General features: G+C 51.9%; 1 protein-coding gene across 4 annotated transcripts in view; it reads left to right on the forward strand.

Annotated features, from left to right (window-relative positions):
- The window catches only part of RGS3 (regulator of G protein signaling 3), a 114,669-nt gene that overhangs the window by 54,522 nt on the left and 42,598 nt on the right, over positions 1–17,549 (forward strand). For 2 of the 4 annotated variants that reach the window (XM_019635831.1, XM_019635840.1), the window contains 3 exons: positions 41–84; positions 5,501–5,623; positions 10,043–10,812. In XM_019635831.1, coding sequence (XP_019491376.1) covers positions 41–84; positions 5,501–5,623; positions 10,043–10,150 — 275 coding nt within the window. In that variant the 3' untranslated portion in view covers positions 10,151–10,812. Of the gene's footprint in view, positions 1–40; positions 85–5,500; positions 5,624–10,042; positions 10,813–17,549 lie in introns of those variants that run through there. The other 2 variants (XM_019635829.1, XM_019635830.1) reach the window with 1 other exon arrangement.

Below are 17,549 nucleotides of genomic sequence, written 5' to 3' on the forward strand. Positions count from 1 at the left end.
TAGCCAATTCTAATACAAATCTTACTTTTTGTTCCCAAAGGTTCTTCAGAAGACCTGAAATTCTGTGTGCTGTATCTAGCAGAGGTGAGTCCTTCCCTCTGAATGTGAGGAGAGACATCTGTGACCTGGTGCTTGAGGGGAGATTTTGGGCAGGGTTCTAGTCCAAGGCTGTGATGCTGCCTCCACCCCACCTTGTGCAGGGGTCCTGGGCAGGTCCCGCATGGCAGTTTCCTCCCTGCCCCTGTAGCTCTTACCTCTGTGTAGAAGAGCAGTGGGCACAAGAGTGCTTAGAGGGGACAGAGGACACTGACCTCCTGCTTAGGGCCCCCTGGTCTCCAGCACCTGTAGGGGTCAATAGTGAAGGTGTGGTCTGACAGCTGTGCATCTCCCCATTTGTTTATTTGGGGGCCTTTCCTCTGGAGAGTTCCCTGATTCCTATTCCTGCTTCCTTCTTCCTCTTTTCCCAGGACATGCCACCTGTGACCCCTCCTAAGGGTCCTGTCAGTGTTTCAAATGGCCTGAAGGTGATTTACCTAGGCCAGACAATACAGGCTAAAGAACACATCAAATGTCTGTGTTTCGGGCCGGAATGATACACGTTCAGTGTGATTGGTGTTCCTGGGTATCTCAGTCTGATCAGAAGCTCAGATGGGCAGTGTTTGCTTTTGTTGAACAAAATTGGGCAAACTGCTTATTGCTTGATATGGTTTGGGAGATAAAACATCATTAAACCAGAGGTTTAATCCAAGAGGTTCTTGGTGATGAAGAAGTTGAGAGCCACTGAGCCTTCAAATTCTTTTAGCTTTTCAGGGAAGTTTCTATTCCCAAGCTTGTGTCTCTGCTAATATGAGCAGGGGTGCTCTTTGTCCCAAGCAAGTATTTATTAGACCCATTCCTGTCCTCTGCTTCCGCTTAAGTCGGTTCCACCCAGCAGTCCTGGGAACCTGCCTGTCTTGTGGGAAAGTATATACTGGCTGCACCCTGTGGGCGGGGCATGGCCTACACTGGCTGTCCCAGAGGAGTACATCCTTTTCAGAAGGCATGTGTGTGTCACTTGTGATTGAACGTTGTTTCTTCAGTTCCTGGCTAACATAAAATGTGCAGGATTTTGAGAGTATTCTCTCAGGTGAACAGACCCCTGGAAAAGACAGAGTTGATAAGTTAGCTTCAGGGGAGTGCAGAGCGCTCCAAAGGGCAGTGGACATGGTTGGAGCTGAGCTGGGGACCCTGGCTGCCTCGAATGGCAACCGGAGGGCCAAGCAGGCATTGCATATCGTCCCCTATGTCAGCACCTCCCACCAGGCACAGGAAGTAGCTGGTGACGGCATTTCAGAGTTCATGGGTGTTCAGTGCCACAGAGCCCAGCGAGCAGCTTAGAAGCTGTGAGTCAGGCTGGGAAGAGCTAGAGCACTGGCCCCTCCATCCTCCCACCTCTGGATTCCGATTCTCTCTGGCAGGGCCTGAAATGAAGCTCCCGGTTCTTTAATGCCAAGAGAGCTTCCTGCCAGGCTGGGTTTGTTTTTTCCAGAGAGAAGCACTTCTGCTTATTGGTTTCCTGGGAGTTGTGACCTCCTAGCCCTCCTAAGATTGATGAAGGGATATTGATCTGGGGCGTTTTATTTCAGTAAAGTAGCAGGTGATCTGAGCCCAAAGGGCTGGGGCATTGAAGCTCACAGGCAGCCAGAGCCTCTTTTCTCTTAATGGGCTGCTAGTTAGGAGAGTTAGTAATGAAGGAAGGCGAGATGCCTGCCTGCAGCCTGGGGCCGGCTTGCCACAGTGGTTTTGGATCCCACAGAGAACCCTGAACTCACATCTTAGGTAGAACTTCCCGACAAGTGGTTTCTCTTCATTGCCTAACAGACAGGTGGCACCCAGAGAAGAAACCAGGGCACTAGAGTCAGGATTTGGAGAGGGTTTTCCACTGCTCTGAGAAAGTCCCCGTTGCTTGGGTGGCAACTGCTCTGACTGCACCAGCAGCAGGTTCTGGGTGGGGTTGCCCAAAACAGTCCTTGGCCCTGGGGTCCCTATTGTTCTGGACAGTTTTCCTTCAGCCCCTGCAAATCCAGGGGACAGATGCAGCCCACTACTGGCTTCAAAGCGCCAGGGGCATTGGGTCAGAGGGCACATTTGCCAGGGACCATTCTCTAACGTGGAATCTGATCCTGGATCCAGTAAGTCCAGCCTGCGCTTTGGGGTTAAGAAGATCTAGACTTGAATCCTGGCTCTGCCATTTCCTAACTGAGTGATCTGGGCAAGTCGCATACTCACCTCTGAAACAAGGCCGACGAGGCCTACCTTGCAAGGTTGTTGTAATGATTAAATGAGCTTCAACAAGATACTGTGTCCAATGCACTTACCTCAGAGCCTGGCTCATCATACTCAGTAAACGGTAGCTGTCGTTATCAGCAGCTTCATAACAGGGGGAGAGCTTTTCATATGCATTTCCTCTCCGTTACAAACATCATCAATGAGTTATTGATCTTTTAAAGAGAAAGCTAAGAGGAATATCTCACTTTCTTTGTAATGTACATATGCAGTTGTAGAAATGTGGCAAGCGTAGCTCTGGAGGAGACCAAAGGCGGACTTTTAATGTCTCCTCCCCTGAGACCTCCTGGGGCCGCCCACTTAACCTTTCTGAGCCTTAGTTTTCTCATCTGAAAAATGGGAGCAGCTGCATCTTTTCTTTATCTCTATGTCATAGGGTCATTGGGAGAATTGAATTAAGGAGAGAACGTTTGTCAATGCAAGTGAACAAATGTAACCTGTAGAGGAATAGGTTTTCGTTTGTACACATGTAGTATTAATTCAGGAACAAGGAGGTGAGGCAAGATGGGGGTTTTAAAGAGGCCAAGAAGAGCTGGGTTTCTGGTTGGATCTGGGGATGCTCATGTTTGAGTGCAGAGGTCCGGGCCCACCTGGAGACATCTGTGCTTGGCTACCTACCCAGCAGCCAAGAGGCCCGGCGTCTCATTGAGTCACGTGAGAACGCCTTCAGCGTAGCTTATTCCCTTGACCCTGGAGCCTGGTATTGAGGGTGGGGTGTGCATCAGTGTTACAACGGATGCGTTGAATCACACAGTGGGTTAAGAGTGATGATTCACATGCTGGGGTAACCGGCATGGCACTGGGCCCCTGCTTTAGACAGATTTAGGCAGATGGGAGTTCAGCTTTCCTGGAGGGAGCTGGCTCCGTGCTGTCTCTCTTGGCCAGGCCAGTCTCCAAGGCTCCAGGCAGGACCTAGAGGAGGGCCTTGGAAGCAGGGGCTTCCCAATAATGGGTGCCCATCTAAGACCGCCAGCCCTGGGCCACGCCTGGGTGTAGGTCCTTGAGATCAGAAGCCTTTCTTGAGATCATGGATGGGAAAGTGCTTTTTAAAACTGATAATTAGATAAAAGGAATTATTAGTATGGCAGAATTCAGAACTGAAATAGAGGAGGATGTGGGGCTAAGGGAGACTAAGGGACTTGCTGAAACCTAAACAGCTAGGTAGAGGTTCCAGCTAGGGCCAGCTTTGTGGAGTGGTGGCCTTTTCCAAGCTGGAAGGGACTATAGTCCCTGCCTCACCCCTCCCCGTGCAGAGGGAACACGGTAAGACAGGGAACAAAGGACCCGTTGGTTGGTCATCTCCTACCCAACCCCACTTCTCCCTAGGGAATCTTGGGGTCTTTTACTGAGCATGTCCTGCCCTGCAGTGGGCTGGGGGTTCTGGGAAGCAGAGGGAACCTGTCGTTAAGTGGTAGGATTGCCTCATCCACCCATTCAGTTCCCAGAAGCCCGGGGCGAGGCTTTCTTCACTCTCTCCTCTGAGGCTGTTAGGAAGATCAGCTTCTGAGCACTTTAGGGCAGGAGGAATGGCTGCACCCAGTGAACACTTAGCATGGGAGATGGCCCTGCCCTGTAGGGTGGCATCCCTGAGGGTTGGATGGCAGGGTAGGAAATGTCCCCGAATGCTATTAGATGATGCTGATCACCACCCAGCTCAGAGCCTTGGCGTTTGGTGTTTCTTCTGCCGGGAACAGTTTCTCCCAAGCGCTTGCCCTGCTGGCCCCTTATTGTTCAAGCCTTCGCGAGAGTGCTGTCCCTTCTCTGACCACCAGGATCAAGTAGGACCTCTCCATTTGTGGGCTTTTCACCTTTGTAGTTATATTGTTTAATCGTTGATTGGTTTGTTGTCTGCCCTCAACCTGAGGGCAAGTGCTCTGTTTCTCTTCTTTCCCCTTTACCTCCAGGGCCTAGTACAGCCCCTGACACACAGCAGGTGCTCAATGCATATGCGTTAAACTAATGAAGGGCTGAATAATGTCAGCAATAGCTCAGGTTGGCGAGGTCTCAGGTGGCCCTCGGTGCTTGCCTCCTGAAGCTCTGAGAGGCGAGCGATAGCATTATCATTCCCATTTTATAGACTTTCCCGAGGTCATCAGCTAGGAAGTGGCAACGCTGGGATTCAGACCAGGCCTGTCCAAGTGCAAAATGAGGAAGGAATGCATACAAACACTGCGTTCTCTGTTCCAAGCCATCCAACTCATGCTCAGCTCCCTGCTGAGTTCATCTAATCACAGCCCTGTGAAGCTATAATCAAATTCCAGCGGAGTCAGGAGGAGCTCCTAATCCCCTGATCAGTGTCCTGTAGTACATGATAACACTGGCCAAGCTTTGCTGCCCCTCTCTGCCCCCAGCACCTCCTCACTGCTTCGGGCCAGCTCCCTGGGTCCCGGCAGCTCCCTGGTGCTCAGGCCAAGCTGACCTGGCTTTGACCTCATCCCGGAAGTCCCTCCAGGGAGCCAGAGCCTGCCCAGGCATCGCTTGCCAAGCACCTTGCTCGGCCCAGATTAAAAAGGCCTTCCAAGAAGGAGTTTCTAGTCTAGTTGGGGAGACGAGACTGCAGCACTTAACAAGATTAAATAGAAAAGCAATATGTAAATGACAGCAGTGCCAGAGACTGTTGTTCTCAATGGAGCTGAATAGTCACGGATCAGCCCCAGCTCATGGGCCAGGCAGTAGTGGGGCTGTAGACGGCCACATGACTCTGCCCACCAAAGACTTTCTAAAAGGTCCCACCCATCCAACCTTGGCAGGGTGATGAGATGAGTGTGCCCTGGGTGGGGGCGGAGGGCCCTGGCTCCAGAGAGCATCAGGGGGGCGGAGACCTTGGCCCTCTGGGTTCCCCATGTGCTCTCCCAGCTGCTGCCTTGTGCTGCCTGTCCCCGGGGGTGACCTCACCATTTCTGCTCTGTGGCTCGCCACAGGCCTCCACTGTGTTGGGAGCCACTGCCTCCCTCCCTTCCCCCAAGCTCGCCAGCTGGCCCCCCAAACCAGCTTTGCTGCTCCTCTGCCTGCCTCGATGCCACCAGGGATTAGCGAGCATTTGTGGCTTTTAGCGGGCACTCCCTTCCCTGCTGCCGCTTCGTCCTCTGAAGCTCAGGGATGGGCTTGGGCCCGGGAGCCCCCTGAACCAGGGAGCAGCCCTGACCATCCCTTTCTCTATTTTCCCTGACGTCAGAAGGCAGAGTGCTTATTCACTTTGGAAGCGCACTCACAGGAGCAGAAGAAGAGAGTGTGCTGGTGCCTGTCAGAGAACATCGCGAAGCAGCAACAGCTGGCGGCCTCCCCTCCACAGAGCAAGGTAAGGACCTTACCAGTGGCACCAGCCCTGGCTGTGTGGCTTCCCCTTGGCCAGCCTGGACCCTCGAGCCTCCGAATTGAGTTTGGGACCAGCCCGAGCTCAGGGCTTGGATCTGGACACTGAACTCCTGGCAAGGAGGCCTGTGCTCGAATGTCCCTCCCCCGTGGCATTTCACTGGGTCTGTTCAGTGGGTTTCACATTGCTTGGGTAGAGCGACAGAGCCAAGCTGAGCATGACCCATCAATTCTCGGCTCTGCTCTTTGGTTTGCCTATGGCAGGGCCTAATTTGGGCCGGCCTCCCTGCTGCTGCCGGGCATGTGGTCCCCCTCTGCCATTGGGTGGATCGTGCCAGGGGCAGCACATTCGTGTTTAACACTGGCCCAAGGCAGACATAATTGGGAGGGAACGTTTGCAGCAGAAGCTGTTTTAATTCGATGCAGGTCACAGCCCACTGGAGCCAAGTGGAATTTTCTGGGGATTGGGGGCTGGTCCACTGGCGTGTCAGGGAAGATGAGAAACTCCCAGCTGAGGCTGATCTGGGATGGGCCCCCTCAGCTGGTCCTGTGCCTATGGAGGGGATGGGATCGGAACCAGACCTTCCCCTTTGTCACCCGGATGCCAGCCACAAGGCACAGTTGTACTTCCCCATTTGTGAGTCACTCAGGCCCCTTCTCTTGCTGAGTGTTTTGGGATTCAGCCTGGTTGGCTGCAAAAAGAGCCAAGGTGTTTGGTCTGCCAGGTTGGGGAGAAGAGGAACAGTGAAAGTGAGTGGCAGCCTGTAAACTTGTTGGCCTTGTTGCTTCGTCCTGATGCATTCAGGCCCACTGTGCCACGGGCAGCAGGCATATGGTGGGGGCAGTGGGGTCTGGCCTGCTGAGGGCAGGAGGTGGGACTAAGTGGCTGGGCAGTGGTGGATGGCAGCTCCCCAGCTATTCCCTAAGGGAGTAATCATCTGAGAGTTATATAATTTTAGACTTGACAGTTATCTTGTTTTACATTGGCCTGGGGCAAGAATAACTTTGATGGGGGAGGACAGTGGGAAGAGTATGGACTTTTGACTCTCACTGTGCTGCTTGCTGACTGGTGGTGTGACCTTGGGCAAGTCGCTGTACTAACGTGGAGCTTTGGTGTCCTCATCTGGGGGCAATAGTTCCTCCCCCAAAAGGTTGTTGTGAGAATTAAATGGGATGGTGCATATAGTTCATAGCACAGTGCTTGGTATGCAGTAGGCTCTCAGTAGCTGTGGGCAGTGCACTGCCCCTACCTCCATCAAAGCTGCTTGTTGCTACACTGGCTGGTTCCCACTGTTAGGTTCTCCTACCGAACAGAGGCCTGTGGAGGCTGTAGGCTGTCATGCGCTCTTGATCACAGGTTGGTTACAGTCAGAAACCAGCCACTCCCTTTTTACTGGATGTCGCATGGCTGAACGCTTGCCTCCAGCTTTCTTGTGTCTTGGGCTTAGCTCCTTCTGGTCTAGAGGAAAGAGTTCTTTCCTCCTCAGCTTCAGAGTGTGCAAGCTTGGAGTGTGTTGGCAACAGTCTTCTCAGCACCTTGGGGAGTTTCTCTATCATTTGTCAACTAAGGGTAGGCTGGGTTCCTGAGACAGGCTCTGATCCCTGCAGGGCCGTGGGCTTGGCTGACTGACCCTGGAAGGGCTCCAGGATGTGAGGCCTGGCTTCAGGGCCACACCAAGATACATGGGTATCCCGGGTAGGCAACAGTCGGACGCCTCTTCAAATTAAAACTCTTTAAACGTGTGTTTAACGGAGACGCTGTGTGCTGGGCATGAGAAAAGTGAAGGGCGGGATGACCACTGGGACAGTCTCAGAATTGCCTCGCCTGAGACCTGGGCCCTGTCCCAGCCTCGCACACCTCACTTGGCCCACCCTCCTTAGAAGGCCATTATATAATCGTCTTTCACTAGGCAGACCCCTTGGGGGTCTCACTGCCCAACTTTCCCAACCCCCACCATATACACTTAAAGATTCTTAGCAACTTATTCCTCTGGTCACTTCCAGAATACTCCATGAGAGAAGTTTGGTAAAGATGATTTTCTCCAGCCCCATATAGTTGCAGGAATGCTTTAGAAATCTTAGTGACTCAGCCCAGGTGGCTGTCCAGCTGGTCACAGGTCATCCACCTGTGCTCGGCTCTGTCAGGTCCTGGCAGCCTCAGGGGTGACCTGAACTTCCTTGCTAAGTAAGGGCTGGACCACAGCCTTTCCACCAGGGCTGCTGTCCTCTAGCGGGGAGAGCAGAGGGAAGGCCAATCAGAGCACAGACACCGGCTTGTTGCTTTTCAGGCAAAAAGAGCCCTGCTTGACCAACTTGTCCTGACTGGGTAACATGCCTTTTTAAATACCTTTTCTTTGTTCTTTCTGTGAGTGTTCTGCCTTCTGCTGCACAATGGAAACCGCTGCCTAAGTCGCTCCCTCCGCCCTCACATGCCTCTCTGGGGAAAGAGGGGTTTGCAGGGCAACTCCCCAAACTCCCATGCTGCCCCTTCTCAACCCTGTTGCTTTCAACAGTGTTTGCTGACACCTTGGAATGGGGATTCTTCAAACATCTAAGGAATGCAACGTTCTTCCCAAATTTGCAAAACATAGTAAATGTGATAGGCCCTGAACATGAAATACTTGTTGGGAAAGATGGGGGGAATTGGAGGAAGATGGATTCAAAGAACAGTAGAGAGGCAGGTGTGCCGCTGCCTGCTGTGTGACCTTTGGCAAATGCTTTCTGCCGTGGCCTCAGTGGTCCCATCTGCACATTGGTCTGGTGGCGCTTTCCAGCTCTTCAAGCTTTGCGATTATCCTGAAGACTGAGGGCCTGGGGTCATCCAGCCTCCATGAGGGAACTGTACCTGGAAGAGGTCTGTGTAACTTGACTGCCTGTGAAATCTGTTGCCGGGAGACATCTGTTCCTCTCTTGGGGGCGGGAAGGGGCAGGCACAGGCTGTGTGTGCTGTCTCTGCAGTACCTGTGGCCTGGGGATGCAGGGTGGGTCCCGGCTGTGGCAGGGTGGACACAGTGAGGCAGGCAGCAGGCAGACTGAATCCATTGTCTTTTTGCTCGCTCGCTGCTGACCATGGCAGGTAGGAGGTTGCTCTGGGCGGGCCTGCGTGCTTTCCCTTCCTGTAGAAATAAATGGCCTGCCCCCCCTGCTTGCCCAGCCTCCTCCTCTTGCTCACCACTCCCTTCTCCCTCGTTATCTGTCCCCTCTCTTGCTTCATTATTTATCCCTGGAGGGAACTGACCTTTCTTCTTCTGCCTGGGGTAACTTTTACTAAACTCCCTGCACGGGGAGCGCTGGGATGTGTCTCGTATAGAATAACTCACAAGTGGTCCTACCTGTGGCTACTGAGGTTCTAAGCTAGTAGGGACAGACAGACACATATGACTTTGATTATTCAATCAAATATACATCATAAATGCCTGATCTGTGCCAGACACCTCTCCTTTGGGTTTACAGAGATGAACGAGACCTTGTCCCTGTCCTGATGGAATTCTCTTTTAATTAGACAGAAGTGACAAAGGCACCAGAGTGGCAATCCAGACATTAAAGGCTGTGCTTGACAGTTCCTAAGAGCAGTCCAGTGGGTCTGGGCTGCACATTTGTCATCCTCTCAGTGAACCTCTACTGAGCCCCACCACGTGCACGGCACTGGGCTGGACACTGGGAAGCCCTGAGGACAATAGGCTTGTGACCGAGCCATCAGGGACGAGAAGAGGGTGCAGTGTAGCATGTACTACCATGTTCTCAGGGCATGCCCTGGGCTCGATGGTGGCAATGCACGGATGCATCCATTACACTCTTTCCTTGGGAGACCACAGTCCAGCGGTGGAGACATATGTGCCAAAAGATCATTCAAAAATAACATAGCAAATGATATGGGAGGTGTAAACTCTTACCACTCTGTGACCTCAGGTGAGGCGCTGAGCTACTCTGAGACTGTTTCTTCATCAGTAAAGTACATGGATTAACAGGGTTTTTGTGAGGATTAAACTCATGTTATGTGCTTAGCAAAGTGGCACACAAGAAGAATTCTGTGAATCAGTTATTATTAAAGTTATGTCTGTATAGGAAGATTCATCTAGTGGCTCTGTTTATTGAAGTTGAATGCTGCTGCCCTGAGCACATGTGATGACCGCTCCATGTCACTTCCTGGTACCACCTGCTGTCTTCCAGGGCCCAGGCAGGGAAACTGAGGCCTCCTGGGTCTACTCTGGCTGTAAGACTTCTCCCAGATGTGACGCTGAGGTGCGTTCCACCTTGTCATCTCTACTGGGCAGCTAGAAACGGGGCCCTGGAGATGCCAGGGTCTGTCTGAGCAACTTAGAAAGGAGCAGGGGCAGGTCCTGGAGTCAGGCAGCCCTGCCCTGAGTAGACAGTGAGCTAATTCCAGTTCTGTCTGGTTCCACAGAAACTCCACCCTTACGGCTCTCTCCAGCAGGAGATGGGGCCGGCCAACTCAACCAATGCTACCCAGGATAGAAGCTTTACCTCATCAGGACAGACTCTGATTGGCTGAGCAAACCCAAGGGCGGGACTCTGCTTCTGGCAACTTAACCCTTTCTTGGGCATCCCCTACCACACAGTAACCTCACCTCAACTGGACCCAAAACAGAGGACCAAGATGGTGGGCCTAAGGTCATCTGAAGGGAGTGGCCCCACGGGTGTGTGTGGATTGGCATCAGAAGGACCACAGTGGTGTGAGAGGCCCTGTGGGCACGTGCAGACTGGCATCAGGAAGTCCCAAATGGAGAAGACTCAGAAACTTATTCCCTATAAGGAAGAAGGAGGTGAAATAGCATCTGAGCTTCCAGTGGCTCTAGTGCCTGCCTTGGAGGCAGCAGAAGAGGTTGCGAGAGGTCAGCCCTGGTAGAGAATAATGCCATGACTCTCCGCTGCCAGAAGACGTCTTCACCCATTCATTCATCTGCACTCATTCATTCATTCCTTCATTCGGTGGATATTTTGGGAGCATGTACTTTATGCCAGGCTCTGTGCTAGGAGCTGGGGATACTATGGAGAATGAGATGGACATGCTCTCTGCTCTTATCATTCCTATCTTTCAGTTCTAGTAGGAGAGCGAGCATTAAATAAATCAACATACACATACATACACACATGCACTCACGTGATTACAACCTGTGATAACCCATGAAGGAGAAGAACAGATTTCTTTAAGAGAGAATATTTAGATTGCTATGTGTGTGTGTGTGAGTGTGTGTGTGTGTGTGTGTGTGTGTGGAGGGCGGGTTTTGGGGATAGATTGTAATTTTTAAGCTGGGGCCTGCAGGTCAGAAAGGAGTTAGCCAGTCAAGGACTTTGGAAAGAGTGTTCCAGGCAGATGTACCTGAGATGGGAAGGAACTTGGTGTGCTGGAGGAACGGAGGTCAGGCCAGCATGGCTGGTGCTTAGTCAACAGGCAGAAAAGGCAGGTGGGGGCTAGATCACACAGGGCTGTGGTGGTTAATATTTTATTGATTTCATTCTAGATACAATGGGAAGCCATTGAAGGCTTTTGAGAGAGGGAGTCACAGTGTTTCAGGTACATTTCTAGATCAGAGTCAGAAGGGGCCTAAGTGGGTGCAAGAACAGTTATGGGACCCTTTAGTTTACCACGTGAGGGGCGATGGTGGCCTGTCTGGGATGGTGTCTGGGGAGGTGAGGATGTGAATGCCCAGACCTTGGGATGTGGTGGAAGCTCTGGGATGAGAAGAGACAATCAATTCCCTGCCCCTTCACCCCTCCCCTCCCCCTAGCCCCCATGTCCTCATCCTCCACTGTGTCTTGCTCTCTGGTGGATACAAGTGAGGATTGGGGCCTTCCTCCCAGAGCCCTTTCCTGGCCAGGCCTGGATAAGGACCAGTGCTGAGTTCTGGGAATGGGCCTGGGAGTTGGGAGCAGTGGGTGCTTCACCTGGCCGAGGTGGGAAAGTTCACAGTACCAGCCTCAGCAGGTATGGGCTGGTGTCCTGCCATCCTGTGCTGTGTGGTCTGACCAAAAGCTGGAACACAGCCCTCTGGAAACTGACTTGGTTTGCTTTCTGCAGAGCTCCTAAGGTCAAGGACCCGGGCTCGATGTGGCTCAGCACTCTAGAGGAGACTGTCCTGCCACAAGGCTAAAGAAAGACCTCCCAAGGGGACAGTGATTAGAGCTCAGCCTATTCCCTGCCTGCTGTACCCTGCCGCCTCCCGCCTCCGAAACCCCATGGAGCCCAGGATTGGGCAGCTCTCACACCCTTTCCTAACGGCTGAGACCCACAGGCAGGGAAGCCCAAGGCCACAGCTGCGAGTGAGTGATATAGCTCAGCACAGTGGGGCTGTGGAGGGTCAGGGTCACTTGCATAGGAAGAGAGGGTAAGAAAGGCTGGAGAGGTGGCTCAGGCCAGAGAAGCCTCAGACCCTGGATACTCTCTGCGTCGTGTCCTGTGAGACCACCTAAGTGTCTTTAGAGAGAGGTCTTGTGCTCTGGTGAGTTTGCTCTGCTGCTGTGACCACTTGAACCCCAAGAAGGGTAACCCAGAAGAGAAACCGTCCCTTACCTCCCACTTACCCTCCTTCCAGCCTAGGACAGATCAGGCATGTGGGTGGCATCAGCCGTCCAACCGGATAGGATGGATCTACCCATGACCAGGCCAATGCCCCCGCCCAGCAGGGGAATAGACTTGCCTGAAGTGGGACAAGTGATACAGCGTCTGTTAGCCAGGACTCAGCCGCAGGGTTAATTCTGAGAGACTGAGCAGCTGGGCCTGCACAGACAGCAAGCTGCACTTTGATTTCATTTGATTCCCTTACAAATGACATTAAGGGGAATGTGGGGCACAGGAGAATGGCCTGTCTGGGAAGGCAGCAGGCTTGTCTCTCTGGCACTTGGTGACCTACCTCTGTCCACCAGACAGGTGCAGAGGACAGGAGGTCTAGCCACAGGGAGATGGAGAACCTGAATACAGCATCCAGCCCTGGGGACAGGGCTTTCTTCCCAGCTTGTCTCAGCAAGCTACTGAGTCAGGTGGACGCTCACTCAGGGTCCTTGGCCTGGCTGGCTGTGGGGGAAGCAGACACCAGCTCCTGGAGGGCTTGGTCTTCCCAGTGACTGTGCTGAGCTAGAGCACCACTGCTCTCTCTCTCTCTCTCAAACCGATGACACGATTAATTTGGCTCCATGGGCTTGAGAAGATGAACTGTGACCGGTGGCCACTGCTGTTCAGCACCCCGGTCCATCCCAGCCGTCCAGGATGAGGAACCAGCGATCGAAATTGCCTTTGAGAGTTATAATCACGGGAAACACAGCCGAGCCCCTCCCTCCACATAAATCACCCTAAGGAGCACACACAATGGTCTCTTTCCTGATGGGTCAATTGTCTTGGTTTGGTGTCTCAGGGCCTAGGAGCTGGGGGGATGGGAGCACAACTATTTGTTGTTGAAAAGGCCATCTGTGTGATTTGAATACAAAGTGATCCTTTGAGTTCCTCTCACACCCTCTGATCCCGTTTTTTATGTTTTCTTGTGTCTCAGGCTCTGAGTCTTTTGAAACTGTTGGTCTTTCCTGTACGTAATCTTGCCCGGGTCTCTGCTGGGCCTTTTGGGACTTTTGGCCCTTTGGGAGTTGGGACCTGCTGGAAATCATGATGACATTTATTTACATGTGTCTAGTTTTTTTCATCCTTTATTTTTTAATTTTGCCACCCAAGTCCTCACTTTTCACACGTTACCAAGAGGGTTCTGTAAAGTGAAGGTACAGGCCATTTCACAGTGTGGGAGGGCTCCCCCCAGTGAGAGTATAGACTTCGAGGATGGCAACTGGGGTCCCTCTAGGGGAGACATGATCTCCTCTAGGCCTCCTAGCAGCCTCGGTTTATGGATAAAAGGGACTAGGACTCAGAGAAGTCAAATGATTTACCCAAGGTCACACAGCTGGTAAAAGGCCCAGCTAGTTCTCAAGCCAAGGCCTTTGAACCTAATCCGTTGCTATTTCCAATGCGACGGTTTGCCTTTTAGGGTGGACGTGATCGGTCGCCTCCTCCAGGAAGAGGCAGGAGGAAGGTTTCCCCCACGTAGAAGTTGTGGCTCTTTAAGCTCTAGAGAGGATCCTTTAGGGCAAATCAATGAGATGGCATATTCTCCACATAGTAAAGAACAAACTTCCATAATTCATATTCCTGAGGGGTGGCCCAGGCTGAAAAGACCAATAGCGTCACAGAAGATTTGAAAAGTCTGATATGAAAGACAAGGCGGAGTTCCTTAAAACAGGCTCTTAGCGGGGCACTGGGATGGTCAGGTGACCCCCAATCCCCTTTAGAGTCTGTCATTCAAAAGGACCAGCAGACACAGCCTTGGGGTACCTGGAAGCAATAGGACGTTGGCCAAATGCAGAAATGGATGGCTTCAGGCTCAGGCCGGGATGCGCTGAGCATGAGTCTGGGAGGAGGCCTTTGACCCGAGCCCCATCGAGGGTGGGGAGAGCCTGCTGCAGGCTCTGGACCCAGATTTTGCTAATTGACTGGTGTCGAATCTCAACCCTAAGTAACTGGGAATCAGCTGGACTGGATTTCAGAGATTCCCCCCAAAGCATTTTCCCTAAAATGCTCAGCTATTTCCCAGCCTCTCTGCCCCTCCTTCACCTCCTAGCTACAGGTCTGGCTGTGGATAGACTCCCTTCTTCAGCGTCTGCCCTTGGATTTAGCCATCTTGCTATTCTCTTTTTAGCTCTTAACAAAGGCAGCACAACCTTACCTTACCATCTATCCTGCCTTGACCTTATCTTCCTGAAAGCCTTTCTCTGAATAGGGCCACCATCCTCCAAATTGTTCCTAGATCCATGGGTTAAGGGTAGAAAAATAAGACTAGGTAATTTGATGAGGCTGGCATGGTGCTAGCTTTTGATTCTCACTATAGCCTTATGGGGTCCATTTTCCCCATACACCTCTGCTCTCATTATACCCAATTGATAAAAAAAGGTGCTGAGTCTCAGAGAAGTTAAGAAACTTGCCCACAGTCACACAGCTAGTGGGTACCTGGGATTGGCACCTGGGTGGCCCAGCTCCAGAGCACCTGCTTTCTATCGCTCTGTTCTACTGCTTTCCAGCAATCTCCAAATTGGGAGGCGTCGGGGAAACTGAGCAGTCAGTCCTGCGTCAAGACCATTGCGAGAGGCCATTGTCTTCAGAATCAAGCCCAGGTCTCCACTTGGGTCTCCCTGCACTCCTGCTTTGCACCTGCATCCACTGGATAATTCCCCTCCTCCCAACTCCCCATGCACGTTCATGTTTGGGCTGTTTCTTCTGTCTGATGCTGCCTGCCCTCCTCTGCTGTCCCTGCCAGATACAATCCTCAACCTTCCAGGCTTGGTCCCTCCCTGAGACCCCTTTCTCAGGCGTGCACCGGAAGTCATGCCCCCGCTCTGCATTCCTGTAGGATTTTGTGCATCCTCAGCGCGGTGTGGTGGGCAGATGTGTTCCCACCTGTAAGACTGTGAGCTGCTTGGGAGCCAGTAGAGGTTGTATCTTATTTATTTCTGATTCTGTTACTGCCTGGTCCTTAGTAGGTGCTCAGTAGATGTTATAGAATTGAATTGGGTCACATGGCTCATACCTGTCGTATTTATTATAGAATCTAGATGAGGAAACGGAGGCTCAAAAAGGAAATTGACCTGGCCAGGGTCATGGGACAAGTCAGTGGCAGAGACAGGACTAGAACGTAGCTCTCCTGACTCTCTTGGCTCAGAGCTTTTTCTGTTACACCTCAGCTTTGGGAGACCAGAGCTTGGGTCCCCACTTGGTTTGTTAAGCAGTCTGGCCAGGTTCACTTCAGGGTCCTGGATTCCACCATCTTCCATGCTGACTCCTGTGCACCCTTGAAGGGAAGGGAGACCCAATGAGAACTGCTTCTGTGGGTCTCTTCCCCGCTCACCGAGCCCCTTGCCCTCAGAGAAAACCAGAGTAGGATTCTGAAGATCTTGGTTCAAATCCTGATTTTGCTTGTAACTCATTGTGTGACTTTGGGCAAATTACTTCACCTCTCTTCAACACCAACCCCAAATCAGGGGATATAGTGTTTGTTTTATGAGTGACTAGAATTTGATAGAACCATAGAATCTTTGAGTGAGGAGCATAAAAGCTCCCTCCTCCCCCACTGAAATCAATTGATTCATAAGCTGATTTGTAAAAACTAAGACCACGAGAGAGGCAAGAAGTTGGCTGAGGCCACTTGGATGGTGTTAGAGCTGGAGGTAGGACCCACCCCGTTATCTTCTAGGCCAGTGCTACTCTTCAGTGACTTTTGAAGAGTTTGCCAGGTTGGGAATGGGGAGGGACGCGGATTGTCTTAGAGATGCTCTCATCACCTCACTCAGCTGTGTTGTCATTAGGAAAAGTAAGTGGCCGCTTTGGGCTGTAATGGAAATATGAGAAATGGCCCTGGCTAAAGGCTTGAGGAGAGGCTGTCAAGTCGGCCGGCTTGTCTATAAATTCTATAAATTCTTGCTGGAGCGGAATGAATGGGGCTGCTGTGTTTCACCTGGAGCTCTGAGCATAGCAGGACTGGTGGAGATGCTCCCTGTGGTCTGTTCTAAAAATAGCAGTGGGAACAGAGCTGAGGGGAAGAGGAGGGGGCTCTTTCAGGCGCTGGGTGGGACGCCTCATCCCCTCCCTCTTCCTGCCAGGCCCTATGTGAGGAAGTGCCGCAGATTCAGAGCTTTTAGATCTGGGAGGGTCCTGGAGCCATCATTCCTCTCACCCGCTCTGCATGCAGAAGAGGAGGCTCTAGAGGCCAGGAGAAGGGAAAGGACTGGCCAGCAGCCACCCAGCCCAGGGAGGAGGTCCCAGATGGCAGGCGTCTTCCTCCTGCTGTTTCAGCAGGGTGGCTGCAGCCTCGTAGGATTTCTCTCACTGCTGCTGGGCGAGCACAGGGCCTGGGAATTCCTGGGGCCGGATGTGCTCTGGCTTCCTGAGAGTCGCCCAGCAGGCGAGGAGTCCCCAACTAGTCTGCCCTGAGACCTGACCTCGGCCAGCTGGCCTTCTAGCGCCACACCTTCCCTTTGCTGGTGTCCCCACCCTTGCTGCCTTGTCCTTTTGTCGCCCCCTGGACTGTCTGCTGGGAGGGAGGACAAGGGCCAGCATAGAACTGACCTGTAGGACAGAGGGCCTCATGGCCTGGGGCCTTTTTCTATCCTGTCCCAGGAACAAGCAGAGGCAGCTAAGGTAGAGGCAAGGGCCTGGGTATAGGGGAAGGCAGGCCAGGGTTCAAATCCCAGCTGTGCCTCTCACTAGGATTACTGACTGGTCACCTAGCATCTGTCAAATGAGACGAGGATGCTCATCTCATTGGGTTCTTGTGCCTGGCATATAGAAGGTACTCAGTAAAGGTAGCTGTCATCAGTAGATCAAGCATGAACATGCCTGACTCTCTGCAACCCCTTGCTTGGGGCCGCCACCCACGGGGCACGGCAGGTGTTCTTTATTTGGTTTTTGATGCAGTTGACTATTTTGTTGTGTTGTTGCAAAACTTATTCATGTTTATTATGAACAAAACATTTAATACAGATAAACCAGAAGAAGGAAATGAAGTTCAGCCTCAATCCCAACACACAGAGATAACCACTATTAACATTTTGGGGTGCATCCTGTCAGGCATTTGTTTATACACACAAATATCTCATGTGCAGATTGGGGTTACTGGTGCACACAATTTTCTAAGCTGCTTTTTCTCATTTAACAATGTAGTGTACCCATGTTTCCATGTCAATAGATGTCCTTCTACAGCATCATTTTTGGTGTCTGCAGAGTATTTCATTGTGTAGATGAAACAGGCTTTATTTAAATAATCTCCAGAAGTTCAACATTTAGGTTGTTTCCAATTTTTCATTGTTATGAAAGCCTGATCTTAAAAAACCCTTGTAGGTATGTCTTGATATCTCCAGCCTCC

This window comes from Hipposideros armiger, unplaced genomic scaffold (genome assembly GCF_001890085.2).
Source record: "Hipposideros armiger isolate ML-2016 unplaced genomic scaffold, ASM189008v1 scaffold_24, whole genome shotgun sequence".
Lineage (NCBI taxonomy): Eukaryota > Metazoa > Chordata > Mammalia > Chiroptera > Hipposideridae > Hipposideros > Hipposideros armiger.